The 20,095-nt window shown below is 34.2% G+C and overlaps 1 protein-coding gene and 1 long non-coding RNA gene across 3 annotated transcripts; one reads left to right on the top strand and one right to left on the bottom strand.

The window, feature by feature from the left end:
- Positions 1–6,274: 6,274 nt before the first annotated feature.
- On the top strand, positions 6,275–9,251 carry LOC127500852 (uncharacterized). 2 transcript variants are annotated; one of them, XR_007926451.1, is made up of 5 exons: positions 6,275–6,745; positions 7,294–7,358; positions 7,463–7,516; positions 7,598–7,687; positions 7,852–9,251. It is a non-coding gene; the product is annotated as an uncharacterized LOC127500852 (long non-coding RNA). The 2 variants fall into 2 exon arrangements; XR_007926452.1 differs by lacking the exon at positions 6,275–6,745 and adding an exon at positions 6,830–7,028.
- Positions 8,485–16,987, bottom strand: LOC127500837 (antigen peptide transporter 2-like). Its single transcript, XM_051872381.1, has 12 exons — positions 16,819–16,987; positions 15,180–15,315; positions 14,363–14,477; positions 14,103–14,233; positions 13,708–13,913; positions 13,413–13,610; positions 13,190–13,318; positions 12,015–12,200; positions 11,403–11,576; positions 11,135–11,294; positions 9,777–9,913; positions 8,485–9,694 (listed from the first exon to the last, which is right to left on the bottom strand). The coding sequence occupies exons 2-12, from the start codon at positions 15,301–15,303 to the stop codon at positions 9,482–9,484; spliced, it is 1,773 nt and encodes a 590-aa protein (XP_051728341.1). The 5' UTR covers positions 15,304–15,315; positions 16,819–16,987; the 3' UTR covers positions 8,485–9,481.
- Between the last annotated feature and the right edge of the window lie 3,108 nt (positions 16,988–20,095).

The following is a 20,095-nucleotide window of genomic DNA, read 5'->3' as shown; positions in this document are numbered from 1 at the left end:
TGAAAATAAATAGCGCCACAACTGATGCATTAGTGACCAGAAAGGTAAATAATCTGCATGCTGGCAACAATTATTTATTGTACACTACAATATTATGGCAGTCATTTTGAGGCACCGTGTAATGGACGCCAAAACATCACTGTACCATTTCTTGCCGGCAGTATATTTTCCAGTAGAGGGTGATAAAACATAACATCGCAATCATGGATGTGCCATGAGTCAGGCATAACCAGGCAGTAAGAAACAGGCCTGCACCACCAAAAAAAAAATGATAGGGACTTTCCAACAAGACAATAGACAATCATTAAATACTAGTGGTATGGTTTTAAAATTGCTTCAGCAATAAACTGAAGAGGATACTGTGTTTCGAATGGATTAGATCCTTTCACTATCTCCTGGCTGAACTTTATTTCAGATCAGAAAATGGCCGGTAGTCACGAAATGGTGCTGCCAATAAGAGCTCAGATAAACTGGACTGGCAACCTGGGCATTTCATGAAAGTCACGTGATTTCACAAAATCATTTGTGCACCTTCTTCACTGGCATTAAAACCTCTGCAAACAAACTTAACTCATTCATGGCCAATCACTTTCTTTCTTCTTTTTTTTTTTTTTTTACAGCTAAACTGACCCCCCCCCCCCCCCCCCCCCCCCCCCCCCCCCCCCCCCCCCCCCCCCCACACACACACATTATTTTATCTTTATCTAAGACTTTATCTCTCTGTCTTCATGGTGTGTAGAGCAAAAGAAGTGTGATTTGTGAAATGTTAGTATATATATCACAATAGAGAAGACAAAAAATGTTTTACATACACAATCTTGCATGGCACACTAAAAATGATGCACTGTTGTGTTAACTTGGAGTGAACTATTGTATCATTTGTTTTGGCTGTTGTCTGTTTCATTTTTTTTTTTCTTTCTCTGTAGCATGTTTGTGGTAGTACCTAAAAAGTACCTAAAAATCTGTCAGCCATTTTATAATATCTCATCATTCTTCCTTTCATCTTCTGTCCTGACATTTCAGTCAGTTACTATTTAACATTTTTCATCAAAAGCCAAATGGAACAGAAAAGACTGATAGATTTCATAATAATTGATATAGTTTCATAATATTTGAAATAACTTAATTTAACTCTTTTTTAACTTCCATTTAAGCTATAATTTGTGATATTCAGTATCATGTTGTTTAAAAGAGTTCAATGCTTTCTTATCCCAACAGAAAGATAGATAAATAAAAAATTGAAAATACATGTGCCACAACTGATGCATTAGAGAACAGAAAGATAAATAATCTGCATGTTGGCAACAATTATTCATTGCGCATTGTCATGGCAGTCATTTTGAGGCAGTACCTTGTAATGGAGGTCAAAACATCACTGTACCATTTCTTGTCGACAACATATTTTCCAATAGAGGGTGATAAAACATAACATCGCAATCGTGGATGCGTCATGAGTCAGGCATAACCAGGCAGCAAGCTATACAGGCCTGCACCACCAAAACAAGAATGATAGGGAATTTCCAACAAGACAATAGCAAATACTGGTTGTATTATAGACAATCATTAATAAATGAAAGTGACGTGAAGTCCAAGTATGGTATCCCATACTTGGAGTTTGTCTTCTGCATTTAACTTATCCAAGTAATTCAGCAACTGGGGGTTAGGTGCCTTGCTAAAGGGCACCTCATTTTCGGGTACTGAGGGTGGAAGAGAGTACTGCTCATTCACTCCCCCACCTACATTTTCCTGCCAGTATTAAGAATTGAACCTGCATCCTACGGGTTACAACTCTGACTTTCTAACCATAAGGCCACGACTGCCCCAATAGTGGTTTGGTTTTAAAATTGCTTCAGCAGTAAGCTTTGAAAAACTACTAAATTTTAGGATGTGAAAGGAAAGAATTTTCATACCCTCACACCTCTTTACTGAAGAGAATGTGATGAGATCCTTTCATTATCACCTGAATTTAGCAAATTATTATTTAACATCACAAAATGGCAGACAATCACAAAATAGGGCTGCTAATAAGAGCTCACATAAACTGGATTGGCAACCTGGGCTGCTTAGGGAAGTTCAGGAGTGTATGTCTAAAAGTGAATTTAAACACAGCACTGGGCATTTCATTAAAGTCACGTGATTTCACGAAACCAATTATGCACCTTAACTGGCATGTAAAATGATTTAAGCTGATTATATTAAGCTGAATTAAACTCAATGAGTGCTACAGAGTTCTAGATCCCATCATCTAGTCCTCTGCATCAGACTGCATAAGGAGAATAAATGTTCACGTTTAATCTTCTTTTATGTTGGGATTTAGGGGGGTTTCTGTTATGTTGCAGTTTTGTGGGGGTTACCATTGTGGTCAACGGTAGAGACTGTGGTTAGGTCGAGGATGGTCCGCAAAATTTTGAAGACTGCAAATACATGTACATGGATAGTAATTATACCTTTGCATTGCTTGTAAGTGTGCTATTGCTAGCAGTTAATTGTAAAAGATTTGAATTAATATTGTATGAGGTAGTTTAGTCAACATTTCAATTAAATTACAATTACCATGTTTTTGAAGTTCACTATTTTAAGTTCTACTAACTTAATCTTGGAGTTTGTTAATTAAGTTAATGTATCATGACACCAAACTAGTAAAAGTGAATACTGGTTGTGTTATAGACAGCCATTCATTGGTGGTATGGTTTTAAAATTGCTTCAGCATTGGAAAAACTTCTAAATTTCAGGCCATGAAAAGATGGAATATGTGCATGTCCACACTCTCACTCTCCTTACTGAAGAGAACACTAGTGAACTGTTATTTCAGATCACAAAATGGCTGGCAATCACGAAATGGTGCTGCCAAAGAGAGCTCAGATAAACTGGACTGGCAACCTGGGCATTTCATTAAAGTCACATGGTTTCACTAAACCAATTGTGCACCTTCACTGGCATGTAAAATTATTCAAACACTTAACCCATTCATAGCCAACTGCATTCTTTTTGAAGAATGCTTTCTTGATTTTTATGCAGTAAGATACAATTTCAACTATAACATTTAACCATAAAGCTTGTAAGATACCAAAATGTACTCAGAGGATATATCAGACCTGCTAACTCAAGGTTATTTCACTATTCATCACCATAGGAACATGCTTTCATAGGAAAATATGTATAGGCCAATCGACGATATGCATAATTGCAAAAATGGCAGCCATTTCGAGACAGGCAATCCACTGGCAGCTTTATAAAATGGAGAACAGATCTAGTCATATCTGTCCCGCTGGCACTAGGGGTGGGACAACAACGCATGAGCCAGGTACAGCCAGGCAACAAGCCAAACACACAAATTTATAACCAGGTGAAACAACAATAGGGACTTTCCAGCAAAACAAGGTTAGCTTGTTTGATAGTTGATCTTGTGATAGCTACACAACCCAAAATAAAAGACAAATGTGTGCATGTCAAAGCTGCCACACAGCCTATGCAACAATAATTTGTCAAAATCTAACATTTAGTTCTCGTCTACATATTGATCTATAAAAATGTGCAGCTATGCGTTTCTGTATGAGGGTTATAAAAACAATAAAAGTTTCATTTTATGGAGCATTGTTGACTTGTGATGATATGAAATGAGGTCAGTCTAAAAGAGGTCAGACTGATCTATTTATTTTTTGAATAAAGCAGAAAGAGCTCAAGTCTGGTAGCTGTTAGAATTCCACAGCAAAAAAAAAAAAAAAAAAAAAAAAAAAAAAAAAATTCTGTAATTTTTTTTTTTTTTTTAAAGTTTATCAAAATTAGCTTATGCTTAAAACAAGAAAAATATCTGCCAGTGGAGTCAGAAAAATAAACTTAATCTAAAGGGAAAAAGATTATTTTTCTTGCACTGGCAGATATTTGTTCTTGAGTTCAGCCAAAATTCACTTAATTTTGATCCAATTAAAATGAGCTAAAACCACACAATTGCTGCAACACAAATAAATTGTGTATTTACTTAAATTTATTGTATAATATTAACTTACATAATATTAATATGTAAAACTGAAGTTTACTTAATCCATATGTGTTTTTGATTAAAGAGAAAGGCTTGTTAGTGTTTAATATTCAGTTATGTTTGACATTTAAAGAGTTTCTGTTTTTGTGCTTGTGCTCAGGCTCTGGGAGGCTACACGACAACCATGATGTGTTGCTGCACTCAGTCAAAAACTGTGCTCATCCCAGTACTGACACAAGTCTCTTCTTTCTTGTTTAACACTTATCCCTAAGTAAGTTAATTTAACAAGCAGCAAAAATAATTTTTACAGTGGACCAATGTTTATTTCTGGTATTGGAGCCATTACAGAAACACTGCAACAAAGGCATTTCAAGTAAGTCATGTGCTTTCACTTTATCAAACTGCAGCGTCACAAACTGATGTAACTTACAGGCTTGTAAAAAAGAAACCATATTGCTTCTAAATATAAGTTGACTTACTTATGAAAAAATCTCACAGTGTGACATCATTAAAAATTAAATAATCATTAAAAGCAATCGTGACTGTTTATGCTTGAATAAAGAACCACTCCACCTTTGCTGATTTATGGTCACATTTGACGTAAGAAAACGTAAGGGTGGTTACCCTCCAGTGGTTCAGGCTGCAGGACTGCCGAATGACTAAAAAAACGTTTTCAGCACGATTGTGTAAAACTACATTTCTTGACTGTTACCACCCACTGCTACTAACAACTGAAATAAGCACAGTTACATTAGCATAATACGTGGCAGAGCGTTGCTATAGTTTGACTATACTGTATTGCAATAGTAGCACTTCAATGTTAATACTAAATCAAAACTAGTTAGCGCCTAATTTGTAAATTAAAGGGTTTTATGACAATATCTGATGGTAACTCTTGAAATAATTACAAAATAGATGTATGAGGTGATAAAAACATATACCATTAATCATACTGTCACAGACATGGCAGGCTCCAACATCCACCAATCACAGCGCACAGCTTCCCCTGAGTACTGATCACTGCCACCTGCACCTCATCAGCTCACTCATTACCAGCACTATTTAAGACACTCACACACACAGTCACATTGTCTGGTCTCGTTTGCATCTAAGGACTTACCTGAATGCTTACCTCAAGGACTCTCCTCGCTACTTACCTGTTCCCTTGACGCCGAGTCTCCTCCTTCGTCTCCAGTCTGTTTGTGAAGTGTTGTCTGCAGTCATCGTCTCCAGTCAGCAAGTATCATTCTCCATCGGCACTCTGCAACCACAAAGGACAGTATCATTCTCTATACCATTCACCAGTCACGAACTTGCTTCTGCATACTCACCTGTTGTCACCATCTACTCTGCTTGTGTTCAATAAACAACCTGTTAACTAATCTCCTGTCTCCTGGCTGGTCCTACTGTAACACATACCCAGCATGTATGTAAAATGTTACCAGAGAGATAAAGAGAGAAAGAGAATGGTTTTAGAAAAGAGAAGAAAGATGCAGTAGGAGCAGAGCCCCAAGACTAGAGCTAGAGAAAGAGAATAGAGCCAAAGAGAAGGGCCCAAGAAAAGAGATCCCAGAAAAAGAAGAGACAGAGCAAGTTACAATCTTTTATCTCTTTCCTTGACCTGCATGTGACTAAAACCCAAATCTGAGACATTCAAACTGGCCAATCAGCAGATTACATCTTCCCCCATCATACTAAAGGTGTGACATTTAGCAGACCCCTGATGTAGACACATCTTGGCCTACAGGCCTTGATCACTATCAGCACCTCTTGTGCCTTTAGGAATTCCAAATGGCCCTTTTAACAAAAAGAAGTGGGTGGAACAGGAAAGCAAAAGTCTTTAAGACTTTTTAAAAGTTTTATAAAAAATATCCAAAACAGTAATTTTATGGCATATGAATGGTAGCTTAATAAAAAAAAAAATGCAGGACTCTAGTTTTAGAAATAAATTATCTACAATTTCCAGGTGAACTGAAATTAAGTAAATCAGTTCAAAATGAGAATTTGGTAACACTTTATTTTACAGTGCCATAGTTACACATTACTACATGTACTTATATAACAGTAAATTATGCATAATTACAAGTAACTAACCCTAATTGTAACTCTATAGTAAGTACATGCAGTTAATTAATAGTACTCAGTACTTATTTGAGTAATTACAATGTAACTACGGCACTGTAAAATAAAGTGTAACCGAGAATTTGAATTCCACTCGCATGCTGGATTGGGGCAAAGGATAAAGTACACTCTTAGAAGGAATGTGTTGAAAAATTACACAAATTATGTGTAACACTCTAATTTACACGTTTTGTGTTAATTTTAACTAAAAATGTGTTGAAAAAAATAACCTCTTTTACACATATCAATGTGTAGTTTAAAAATTAACACAAAATGGGGATTTACTCACAGCATTTAATACAATATGTGTAGACAGATATGCTTAACACACATTGTGTATTTTATAATGTGTCCGTTATTTAAATTAGCTAATTGAAATGAACCAATAGCAGCAACGGTCTTTGAATGAATAGAATCCAGCAGAGCCGTTGGAATCCAGTCAGTCCATCCATTCTAGTCTTTTATTGACAGCGACCATTTCGTTTTACATCTATATTGTTGAAAATAAAATATTTATACCATATCACTTCATTATGTTAATCGACTACCCCTCGTGTCACAACTGCTCGTGAAAAACACCTTTTATACCACGGAGGATATGATGTGCGCCGCATCAAGCCGATGACTGCTAGCAAGATTCTTGAGGTAAGCTGTACTTAATCATATTTTACTTATATTTATTTACAAAAAACAATATTTTCTGCTGCTGTTATTTTAATACTGGTTTAAAAGCGCGGTCAAGACAAAGTTTTGTGGGCAAAAAACGTCCATTGTCAATAGTGTAACGTTAGCTGAAGCACGGCTAAACCAAGCAGCTTTATGTTGGTCAACGCGGCGAATTTGCGTGGAAAACTTGATTCAAATATCGAATAATGAAGATACCTTAAGCAATTCATGTATTTCGCACGCAAAAATTCGCCAAGCAATGGTAACGTTAAATGTGACCGCTCCTTTAGACTGTGTATTGTACTCTGTGTAAACCATGTCACCAGTAGGCCTAATGGCGTATTGAAAATGGTCTACTCCTTAGTGATTTTCTTAGTAATTGTAGTGGATTTTTTAAAGTTTGCTGAAATCATTGGCAATATGTGATAACTGCTTTGGAGCCACTGGTGCGGTGCAGGCTAGGTAACGTTAGCATACAATATATAAATATGCTAACTTTATAAGTGACTTTTGCATTATGTCTACAGCAAATGAACTAATCAGAGATGGACCATTTTCTGTTCAGTGAGTCTCACCAGTTGAATTTATTCAGGTAAGCATTGCAGTAAAACTCACTAGTCATTAATTCAAATCAAGTTATTCTAAACAACTGTAGTTTTTATTTTTGAATTATTTTGATATTTTATTTGGTTCAAGAGTCCCACCAGACCAGGAAGATGCCTAATATGATTTCAGCATATCAGCACATAGGTGGGTTAACTACTGAGGGAAAGAAAAATCATCACATGGTGACTTCTTGCATGTGTCTTACTGTGCATTTATCTTAAACAGATATTCCTTCACTGCAGACAAGCTGAAATGGGCTAAATCCTTGATTGCAGTCTTTACATCTCTGAATCATTTGGAGAGAATTAAAGCAATGTAAGTATTAAAATGTAATCTGGCATAATTTAGTTTACAATTCAACTGAAATGTTTGAATATGCTGACAAACGTTTGTTACTTACAAATATATATTCTAAAATATAGTATGTTGGAGATTAAAAACAATTTGACACTCTCTTTCCCTCTTATATTTTTATATAGTGTTGGAACAGCGATCTTCTCTGAAGAACTGAGCACATTTGTGTTTGCAGACATGCATGCATCCAGGGAAAATTGTGATGTCGTCAGTCAAGTTCTGAACAGGAACCAATCTTTGGAGAAGTTCATTTATTCCCAAAGGTGGACAAAAACATTGTGTTGGCTTTTTAAAGACTATTTTTGTTATCACTTTTACTATGCTGTGGAGAAGATGGAGGAGTACAGACATTGATAATTATCAGAAATGTTTCTTGAGCAGCAAATCCTAGAATGATTTCTGAAGGATAATGTGACACTGAAGATTGGAGTAATGATGCTAAAATTTCAGCTTTGGTCACAGGAATAAATAACATTTTAACATATATTCACAAAAGTTATTTTTAATTGTTATAATATTTCATAATATTTCTGGTTTTGCTGTATTTTCTGTATCAAATTAAAGCTTTGGTGAGCAAACTTTATTTTCCAAACTTTTGGCTGCCAATGTACATCAATCCCAACAATGTTTGGAAATAAGTAAAACTATTTTGGAGGTAGGGACGGGTTATGTGTCATGTTGCCTAATGAGAATGAAAAGAACTGTTTTGTCCTTTGTTGGACATATCCTTTTTGACTGCTTAAAATTGCATTGTTGAATTGAATTTAATTATTGATATTTTATTGTAATAAATTGACAATAAGAAAGACAACCAATGACTTTACATTCATTTTTTCAAATGCTAACATTTTGTTTAGGATTTTAGATACATTTTTAACACAATGTGTAAAGCCAAGGATAACACAATGTTACACATCTTTTGCACATGTTTACACATCTTTGTGTTAACCTTTCAGACACATTTACTGTGTTAAAATCCTTAACACAGTGACTGTGTAGAAATCAACACAAAAAACTCACCCATTGATGTGTAAGAATTTAACACAGTTTGAGTCAGTTTTAACACATCCTTTCTAAGAGTGTAGATTTTATCTCTCTTGCTGGTTGAGATACTTAAATACATAGGCAATGTTGTTCATAAACACTTTTTGTTATACTGGTTGAAACTCTCTTCACATCCTGATAGTAATCAATAAACCAAATATCAATAAACCAAAAAATGTTTGTTCAATCATTGCAGTCACAAATAGTCTATAGAACAGGGATTAAACTGACTTGGAACTACCTGTGCATTCAATGGTTTTATTGAACACCATCCAGCCAATCACAATTGAGTATTCATAGAGACCATGGTATAAATATTTCTCTAAAATATGTTTTTAATTTCTTAAAAGTAATGATGATAAAAACCAGATTAGAACATTAGATTAGCATGCCGTTTCTATAAATATAGGCCTACTCATCCTTGTGAAATGGTTTCAAATAGCTAATTAAAATCCTGCAGAATTAAAAAAAAACAAAAGAAGTAATATAAACAGATTACAGCAGAATATGCTCTATTTTTGCAAAATATGCTAAATGTGCTAATGCAATGTGTTTATACATAAATATATTTCAATGTATTTGGTGAAGAGGAAAATAAGGTCAAAACTTAATATCAGTGTGTGGAAATTTCCACTCTTTTCCATGTTTTTTTACACTGTGTCCTGCACCCTTGCCTTGGATGTGAATTCTTTTCTATTATTTCTCAATCGGTTAACAAGTAGTCTCAGTGTTGTCTTCATTAAATCGACTCTCTCTTAATTTGTAGTAGATTCCTTTCTTCTTCATCAGCTCCATGTGGGTGCCTTTCTCAGATACCGAGCCTTTATCAATCACTATTATTTGATCTGCACTCTCAATGGTCTTCAGCCTATGAGCCACAATCAGTCTGGTTTGAGTCGTGAAACATGCCAGGGCATTTTGGATCTGATGAAGCAAAGAACATTAGCACGTTTTTGACCACATCAACATTTAATGATGTTTTGACTGCATGCATGTAGATGCTTACCATCTTTTCGCTCTCAGTGTCCAGGCTACTGGTGACCTCATCCAGTATGAGGATCTGAGGTTGTCTGATCAGAGCTCTGGCAATAGCAATGCGCTGCTTCTGACCCCCAGAGAGAAGACCACCACGCTCTCCAACCTCTGATTCAGGTAGAAAAAAGACATAGTTTTGGTTAGTAATGTGGAATGAAAAATGGATTACATTTTATAAAACTCATCAAGAAGGGTATTCCCAAACAAACGCACATACAGTTGACCCCAAAAGATTTCAGTCACTTTTAGACACTTAAGTCACACGTGAATTTCATTGAATACAAAATATCAAATTGGCTTCTTGAAATGTTTTGTTTGAAAAGTTTGCTTGTTGTATTTCTTTGAAATAAACGCCACCTGTTTTGATATTTTGTTATGTAATGCACAGACATTTATACATTTTTTATACTTTTGGGGCAACTTTTGTGTTTGTTAGGCAATATTTGATAACACTTTAGGTTACATTTATTAATATTAGTTAAAGATAAGGTATAGGCAATGTTTTGCCTATAGTAGCTCTGTAAGTTGTTTACATTCATTATTATTGTAATGTTATGTGCATTGAGACATGAGGTAGTTTAACACCGTCTCTTGTGACGCTTTGGAGACTGCTTTGGCTGTGCGTGTTCATGTGTTTTGAAGGAGGCGTGGCTTTGGAGAGCGTTCTGAAGGGAGGGTGGGATCAAATGCTTTCAAAGCTAGCTTGCTATTGCTGGCTTCTCCAAAATTGCCTACCCTACCTTTAACTATATTAGTTAACATGAACTAAAAATGAAAAATACACTCTTGAAAAAATCCCAAAAAAGTGGGCACAATGTACTGTATTATTTTAATGGAATTTTATGTATTCATTTTTTACAGGTGTTTTACCAGTGTTTTGAATTTTCACTACATTGAGTTGTGTTGTAGGGTTAACGGAAATGTCCGTAAAATTACTGGATAATGAGCTGCCAGTACTTTTTCTGTTATTTTACGGATTTATTTTTTACAGTGTACATCTAAAGCATTTATTAATCTTAATTTCAACATTTAGATTATTAAATAATACATTAAAATCAAAAGTTGTATCTGTTAATATTATTTAATGAATCTGAGCATAAACTACCAACTAACAGATAAAGATAAATACTATAACAACTGTATTGCTCATTGTTAATGTTAGTTAATGCATTAACTAACATTGAATTAACCTTTTTATAAAATGTTACCAACCGTTTATTAAATAATAAAGACTACTTTTTTAACACATTGTATTTGGTAGGAAAGTAGCCTATATTACAAATATATTTGAACCTACAAAATTGTTGTGGTAAAAATGTAGCGTATTACCTGTGTCATAGCCATCTTTCAAAGAGTGTACGAAGCTGTTAATATGAGCCTGTTTTACTGCAGTCTGCAGCACATCTTCTGAATAACTGCCAAGTCCATAAGTGATATTGTTGTGAATAGAGCAGGAAAAGAGCTCTGGTTCTTGGCTCACAACAGCTACCTGCATTGGAAACATGCGTTATTCACAAATCTCAGTTCATTGTGGTATGTACTAAGCATTGTAAATCTGTATACATGCAGCATTTAAGGTAAGCAGGCCTGTTATTACCTTTTGGTGAAAGTACTTGTGATCATAATCCTTTAGGGGCCTTCCATCCAGGAGGATTTCACCAGACTGGGGCTCATAAAGATGCTTTAATAGGGCTACACAGGTGCTTTTTCCCCCACCTGAGACACCCACTAGTGCAGTAACTGACCCTGGTTTCATTTCAAATGAGACATTCTACAGAGATACAATTGAAAAATTTTTTTTTTTTTTTTTACATTTTTATGTAGAAAGAGCAAGTTTTAAAAAATAATCTAAATTAAATACAAATATAATTACAATATTAAATAAATATATTATTATTCTAACTTCATTTATGCTCCCACCAATCATTACATTGTTTTATCTTTAGCAAATTACAATGCAACCCATTGTTTTTTTTGTTTTTTTCAGTTTAGTTTTCATATTTAGTTTCTGAGTTTGTTCTATTCCACGGGGAGGAACTGCATTCAGTATTATATCAAATTCAGGTAGGCTAATTGAATACATTTTATTCATAAACTGTCATATTTAGGTTACCCCAATAAATCAAATAACTTCCAAATTAATTTATTTTCAGGAACAGACTGTTTAATTCACTTATACAAAGGTTTTCATAAAATCATATAAATGTACCTCCAGTGCTTTCTGGTCTGGGCATGTTGAATAAGAGAAGCTAATGTTGTTAAACATCACATGTCCCTTGAGCTGGTCAGGTGCAAGATCACCACATAAAACAGATGGTTTGTGGTCCATATACTCAAAGACTTTATCAGCTGACTCCAGTGATTCTATAAGGTCTATATGTAGTTCAACTAATGTCTGGAATAAAGAAAATCACGTTTTACTATTTTATTTGCATTAAAATGTGCAATTTTGAAAAGCAGTGGTTCAATCTCAATCTCAGTGGAATTATCAATGATTTCCCTCACTTTTGCAGGTATTGTTCTCTTTAGTTTCATTCAGTCAAAAGCAAACTTGAATGTTGATAAATTATCAATACAACTGAATTTTTTTGAAAGAACATCACAGATGTTTACTCCATAAATTAATGATGTTTAACTAAAAGGGTGTTGTTTAAAGTCATTATGGTGATCCGTGTTGTCTAATCGCGTCATGCAATTGTGTTGTTAAATGAGTATGAAAAACAGAGATATTAAATTATTTTAAAAAGATCTGACTTTACAGATTATTAAACAAACCATGTTTAACATAATAATAAGTTATGATGTGTTAAAACAATAATTATAGTAAATAACAGCAGTATTTCCAATAAAAATGAGAAAATATCATGCAAGTGAACTTGATGCTTCTTCTTGCTTACAAAACAGACTGCTAACACTGCCAACAAACAACAACAGCAAAAAAAAAAAAAAAAAAAATAGACAAATAAAATTATAAAACAAAGATACTTCATAATTTATTCATGCCACAATGCACTCTGGGAGTCAGCATATTATTTGAAAATGAGAATACTCATAAATAAATAAATAAGGTGAATAAGTAAAGAATATACTTTTTTGGTATTGAGAATTCTATTTAACTTAATTTAGTAAAAAGTTTGCTTCTTTTTAAAGTCAATTGGTTTTTACAATATAATTTTTAGGCACTATTTGCTAGACATTATTTTATAGTTTATACCTACTGCAAATAGGAACTGCAAAAAATATTTGTTGCCATATTAAATTTGCTATGTCGGGCTGGTTGGGATTCTCAAACAAACACAGTAATGCTTTGACAGCACCATAAAGCCACAGTGTTTACACCTTTCATGGAAATCAACTTAAAATGACTGTGAAAATGTGTCTCACTTGTACATAGCCTCCGATCTCCATCTGATAGAGTATGAAGGACACAAGGTTTCCAGGTGTCATTTGCCCAGATTTGATCATTTGATGCCCGTACCACAAGATCAGCACCCGCATACCTAACTGGAATAACTGAATAAAAGAAAGTTGATTAATGATATCTTATACAAAAATTCCAAATCCCTTGACAAATATATTGCAATGTAAATATACATGAGATTATTACCCTCATGAACAGCAAGTAAGTAGCTCTGACACTATCTCTGTGTATTTTAAAATGGTGTGTTTCTTCCAGTCTGCCGTTATACATCTTCTGCTCCACCATCTCAGCACCATGACTTCTGACAGCTCTGATATGGTAAATGCTTTCTCCAGCAACCTGGTTACTTTTTACTATGGATTTTTTCACTGAGCTGACCAGCCCCTTACACACACAAAAAGAATACATGATAGTTAATCAATCAGGTTAATATGAAGATCATATTATCCAGTGTATTTTAGTGTATTCACTGTCCATTTACCTGATAGTACTTGTTGTATATTTTCTCAGCAGTGATAGTAATTGGTGACTCAAGCGCACTGAGCAAGGCCAAGGGCCAGCAGAGCTGAATCATGAAACAGTAGATGCCGATAGTCATAACAAGGCTGCGCAGGAGGATGTTGACATTTGCAGCCAGGGACCGGCTCATCAGAGATGCATCACTGGACAAACATGTAGTGATATCCCCTGTACAAAGAAGCTCAGTCTGAAAAATACAGCCTACATAAACTACAGGTATTGTAAGTTGAACATCTATGTATATGTGTTTGTTGCAATGCAACTCCAAAATAACACTTTTTTGTGCTGTTTGTCAATTGCTAAATAGACATGAAATAATTGTTCTTGCTTTCACTTGTGTGGACATGCAAGACTGACCTTTTGATGTTGTTTCAAAGAATGCAATGTCTTGCTTAACAAAACAACTAAAAAGACGTTGCCGGACTCTTTTTGTAAGCCTAGATATTGTGAGCATGAACAATCCACCTCGACATCCAGCTGAGAAAGAGCTGAAAGTGCATGAAATATGTTTTAATGTTAAATGTTAAAATGTTTTAATGAACATTCAGTCCAAATAAGCACGTGTCCCTATAATCAATGAACTGAACTGGATCATGTTAAACAAAGATCAAACTCACCCTCCAAAAGAAGTAAGTCCCATGAAGAAAATTGCACTTGCAAATGTGTTACTATCAAATTTAGAATTCAAAGCGTCAATTATTTGACCAGTAAATGATGGCATGAGCATTTCACCTGAAATTATAGATCAAGATAATGGACAAAGTCTCAGTGAAATGGCACACACTCTGTAAAACCTAAAAAATATCCTAACTAACATTTTTATTTGATTTTGCACAACAATTTGATGAACTTAATGAATCCGTTATACTGTCAATACAACTTGACTTCATAAGCTGATGTTGTTTCCCTAAAATGGATTTGTTTGAAGTCACCATTGTTGATTAGTGTTTCCATGTTAGGCACTTTCAAAGAAAGAGGAAACAATATCAATGATCAGCAATCTCAAAAATGGGTTTCAACTTGTCAAGCTGAGTTACCATAACTCACATTTTCTGGTTACCTATAAGGCCAATTCATACTGCATCGACAGATGCTGACCAATGGCAACAGACCATCAGGTTTTGTCTGATCAGTGTGTTACACTTTGGTATCAGCTGCCATTGGTCAGTGCTTGTTTTCACCAATTGAACATGTTCAGTTGCCGTTTGTTGGGTCGTGGAATGTCTGAGAAGTGACATATACTGAAATCTAGTGATTGTCTGCATTGGTTGGTGTCTGTCAGTATAAATTGTACTTTATAAATTGTACTTTAAAGTATACTTTATTTTAAGGTAATTTGTTTCTTCAGGTTTTCTAGGTAAAGTCAACAATTTACAGTGCAGAGGACTAAACACTCAATTAAAACAAAACCAGAAGCTGTTTGTAATTCCTCACTGATAACAGCTGCAACAAGGAACAGGAAAGCCCCACATATTGGTACCACATCAGGTCTGGACAGAGACAGAAGTCTGAAGAGTGTCCTCAGTGGTTTGCGCTGTTCTAGGCCCACCTGCATCATGGTATGGTCCTCCTAGACAAAAATGGATGCAATTATTCAAAATGCATTCTCTACATATAGGCTTAAAATGATAATTTCCACTTATATCCAGTATATAGCCAGCAGCCTTTACGCTTCTGTTGAAGATGTCAGTGGGCTCTCACTTTAGACTGGGTGGCACATGACCGAACTTTAACATTGAAATGTGGCTAAAATAATGTCAGTTGTTTCAATGGTGAAACAGCAATACAACATTGAAACAACGTTTAATGCCAAGTGGTTGAAACATTTAGCTAGTACATATATAGGCTACACAAACTATGAAATATTAACATCATGTCTACAGCAACAGAAATATCTGCCTTTTAAATTATTACGATCATGTTGGCCTTAAGGTACACAGACAGGAGTGTTCAAAGTCGGCCAGCAACAATCCAGTTGTAATGCTTTTCAATCCACAAATCACCAACATTTACCATGGATTTAGCAGCACTAACTGTAACTGTGGTATTGTGGCAGAAATGTGGGCTATTAATATCTAATTTTATTATATAATTAATGTAGCCTATTAAATCTATTAACAGAGTAATGAAATAGAGGCCTAATTACAGAAATTTGTATTATAAGCTAGCGGTTCTGTGCATTTGTATGTACAGCTACTAAATGTGTTTATTGACAAAATAACATAAAGCCATTCTAGTAACCATAGAAACAATATTGTTAATTTTTACCATGGTAGTGAGGTGCTATGTCCGGTTTTACCTGTGGTGATCTAGATGTATGATACTATGGAAGACCAATGGTTCATTTAAATAAGTGTACAGTTCTCACTCAGTAAGAAAGAATATGTAAATGTTACCCTTAAAAAATTAGGTTGTTAACATTTTTACAGATGTAAATGAAAATAATAAAAATACATTTACATCTGCGTCCCAACTCAAGCTACTGTAACTGTCAACTCAAGCTGTCAAATGTGCATTTCCAAGATACAAAACATGTAATATTATTAATATTACATTTGCAGTGCTACAAAATCAGGTGCTGGTGCCATCTAGAACTTGATGACACTGCCACTTATCTCAAATGCGAATCTGGAGCCCTGTATATAGCTATATACCCTATATTGTATATTAGCTATATATAAAAATGGCCCCCAGGTATGTCCATTACATCGAATCTGCCTCCCTTAAAAAAAGTTTGTACACCCCTGTACTACCTATTTATGCTTATAATTATGATTATTATCTGCAACATCCTAGCAAGGACGTAGAAATGCTTCAGCAGATGCCCAGAATACATGCAGCAAGAAAAGCAGCCACTCAATCGTCTATCTATCTATCGGTCTGTCTGTCTGTCTGTCCTTACCTTCAAATTATTGTTTACATTTTTTAGCTAAACGCTAATGTTTTCCATTCGACCTGCTCTAAAATGAAAAGCGAAACGTCGAACAAGCCGAGATATATCCATTTAGCAAAACACTTTTATCCAAAAGCATGTTTTCATAAGCAAAATGAATAACGTAATTCCGCTCATTACCACAATATTGTTTCCAAATGGTACTTCAGTGTTTCAGTCAGGATATGTAGGCTACACGACTCTCCTTGCAATATAGCGACGTTGCGACTATTATTTTAAAACCTGAACTGTGGGTTATGGTGTAAGCCGTTAAGTTTCGGTTTCTGTTTGCCACTCGTGAGATATACTCAATTCTGATGCGTAACAAAGAGGAATAAAACTTTCCGTGGCAGGAGCAGCTGCCACAGAGACTTGGGATCCATTCTTCGTACCTCAAAAGTTTACAATGACTCCAGTAGTTAGTTACTGGAGAGTTATCATGTTTTTCACTTTAGAATAATGATCTAAACAATTAGTAATTCCTTCTGAAGGATTTGGTAATACTTTAGTCATTACTAGTGGGTTACCATGACCTTCACTTTAGAATTAATTATACATTATGCATTATTCATGTTAATTATGAACCTGTATATAGTAGTTCTTAGTAGTTCTCTGGGAGGGATAAAAAAAAAAGTAGTTAGTTACTGATTAGCTAATAGTGAACATTCAACTGAGCACTATTAGGCCTACTTACTAATTCGTTAATCAGACTTTCTTAGTTAATAGTAGTAACTAGTGTTAATAATGCGTTACTCGTTTGTTCCTGTGTAAGTTATTCATTAATGATGGAACAGTATTCTAAAGTGTTACCGTAATTAGCAGTTCATTTAATTTTATCTGTGAAGTAGATTTGTTATGTGACACCATTAATTAAAGTTTATCAAGGGTCAAGAATATTTTTCTAATGGCACAGCATACATCTTTTTTTTTTTTTTTTTTTTTCACTAATCTGCATCTCCTGCACTGCATCAAGTAGCTCCCATAATAGCTGTCACCATTGCAGTTAAGCAATATCACATCAGAAAGAGTGTTGTTTTTCCCAATAATTGTAAATGTAATTTTGCATATGAATTTGTTGCAAATGTGATATTACAATATGTTACAAGTTCAATAAACAAGACATTAACTTGACTAAGTTTTAAACACAATATTGTGAATAGCTGTGTAAATAAACACAAAATGCAATTAAATCACTGTGCATATCAAATCCACCAGGCCTCTGTAACTCTTGTAGCACTATCATTTTCATTAATATCTCAGACAGCTTAGTCAATGGAAAAACACTACAGTGCATTCCATCTTAGAATTAATTTACCAGATTACCTGTTTATGTACAGAGACAAATCAATGACAACCTATAACATAAATCAAGGCCTATAAGAATGTATGCCTATTTCACATCTGCTTTACAGCATGCAAAAAAATACAATGGAAAAGCCTTCAAAAAGGATGTCCATGCATTAGTCCTGGTAGTAAAATGCTGTGGCAAAACTTCAATCTGTGATGCAATACTAGTCATTATTTTTGGGGAAAAGTGTTTTCTGTTGACCAAAGGAAGAAATTCCATAGGCCAATGTAAAAAAATATTGCCTTGGTTTTACTAAAAAAAAATTGAGGCAACTATTTGCATCATCAGACTTTTAAGCAGGCCTATTTTGAACTCAACTAAGGGTATGTTTACACAACCATGACCACTTTTGTGTTTTTCGTGTACAGACGACAACGTTGTCAAAATGATCCCTGTTCACATGGATGCTTGAAAATGATTAGAAATGCTGTATTCTGCTGCCAGGCCAGTAGTTGGTGAGGTTACTTTGTAAAGAAAAAATACACCCCCACAGACAGGTAATATGCATGTGCATGATGTTATCATTTTCACAAATTCGTTTTTTTTTTTTTTTGTAGTTTACATGGAGACAATAACAGTATCGTTTTCAAAACCTTACGGTAACACTTTCTATGAAGACCCTGCTTATAATGAATTATAGCTCCATTTATACTTATTTATAAGCAAGTATTACTATTTTATAAACATATTTATAAAGACTTATTAAGACCTATACCACATTATAAGAACAGTTAGTTACATTTATATTATTTTTATAATTACTTATAAGTCATGCATTTTCTTTTTCAATGCATGTTCATAATTCATTATACACTGATTTATAAGTATTAATTAGTCCGTCGTATGGTTCCATGAATGTATTTATAAAGATGCAGCTTGCATTGCTATAATGTTATATTATAGTTACAATGACTTTTTATTCAGATTTATTTCTGTCAAATTAGTGAATATATTGTTATTAATAGCTGTGTTGTGTTCTTATAAATACTTATTGTGAGTAATAATAGTTACTAATCTCTATAAATGCATCATTGTCGGCTTTAAGTGAAGTGAAATCATAAATCAAATGTTAAGAAATCACGAATATGTGCTCATTTTACATTTTTAATTGCTTACTTGTAAATGTAACTAATGAACAATTCCTGTAATAAAAAAAAGAAATCATTAATACAAACAATTGAAAAAAAAGTATCTTTTTTAATGTTACATACTAGCAAAACACTGCAACAATATTTTTAAAGTATAATTCCAAACTGCTATAAGCAATACCATGCAAATGGCTGAGGAGATAGAGATTTTAACAAATCAAAATCCATTCATTACCTCTAATGCAAACTTTAGCCATTAAAGACATAATAACTAGTTGATAGAGCAAACAAGTGTCTCTGGAACTATTTTATATTTGATCATTTATAAATCAGTGTATAATGGCTTATGAGCATGCACATTAAAAAAAAAAAAAATGCATGGCTTATAAGTAATTATAAAAATAATGTAAATGTATCTATAACTGTTCTTATAATGCAGTATAGATCTTAATGAGTCTTTATAAATATATTTATAGAATAGTAATACTTACTTATAAATAAGTATAAATATGGCTATAAATCATTATAAGCATGATCTTCATAGAAAGTGTTACCAAACTTACTCTTTGAAACGCGTTTTCAAAAGTTTGCGTTTTCAGGCTCCCAAAACATTGTTGTCATGTAAATAAACAGCCAACGGGCATAAAAAGTTTTACTTTTTTAGTTGTGTTAATTAATACTAATTTGTGTTTGACCAATTAGTCTTCAACATGCACCCTTAAAGCGAAAAATGATAAGTGGATCGGACCAAGCACCACAACACACTTGTAGCCAATCAGAAGTAGGGGGCGTATACTCAACTTATACTCAATTCTAATACACTGGTATGACATGTATTAGTTATTTTATTCATTATCCCCCGGTTTCACAAACAAGGCTTAAGCCTAGTCTAAAATGCATGTTTGAGCTGTTTTAACTGAAAGCAACTTGTACTGACATATCTTAAAATATGTCAATGCCCATGTTTTTTTCTAGGGAATGT

This window comes from Ctenopharyngodon idella, chromosome 19, assembly GCF_019924925.1.
Source record: "Ctenopharyngodon idella isolate HZGC_01 chromosome 19, HZGC01, whole genome shotgun sequence".
Taxonomy (NCBI): domain Eukaryota; kingdom Metazoa; phylum Chordata; class Actinopteri; order Cypriniformes; family Xenocyprididae; genus Ctenopharyngodon; species Ctenopharyngodon idella.
Note: the sequence above shows the minus strand (reverse complement) of the source record. Positions and strands in the feature narration are given on the sequence as shown.

Coding starts and splice junctions, on each gene's coding strand:
- LOC127500837 (XM_051872381.1), bottom strand. CDS start 15,303: ATGATGCAGGTGGGCCTAGAACAGCGCAAACCACTGAGGACACTCTTC. Junction 13,611..13,707: donor TATACAACAAGTACTATCAG/GTAAATGGACAG, acceptor TGTGTGTGTAAG/GGGCTGGTCAGCTCAGTGAA. Junction 9,695..9,776: donor ACACTGAGAGCGAAAAGATG/GTAAGCATCTAC, acceptor TTGCTTCATCAG/ATCCAAAATGCCCTGGCATG.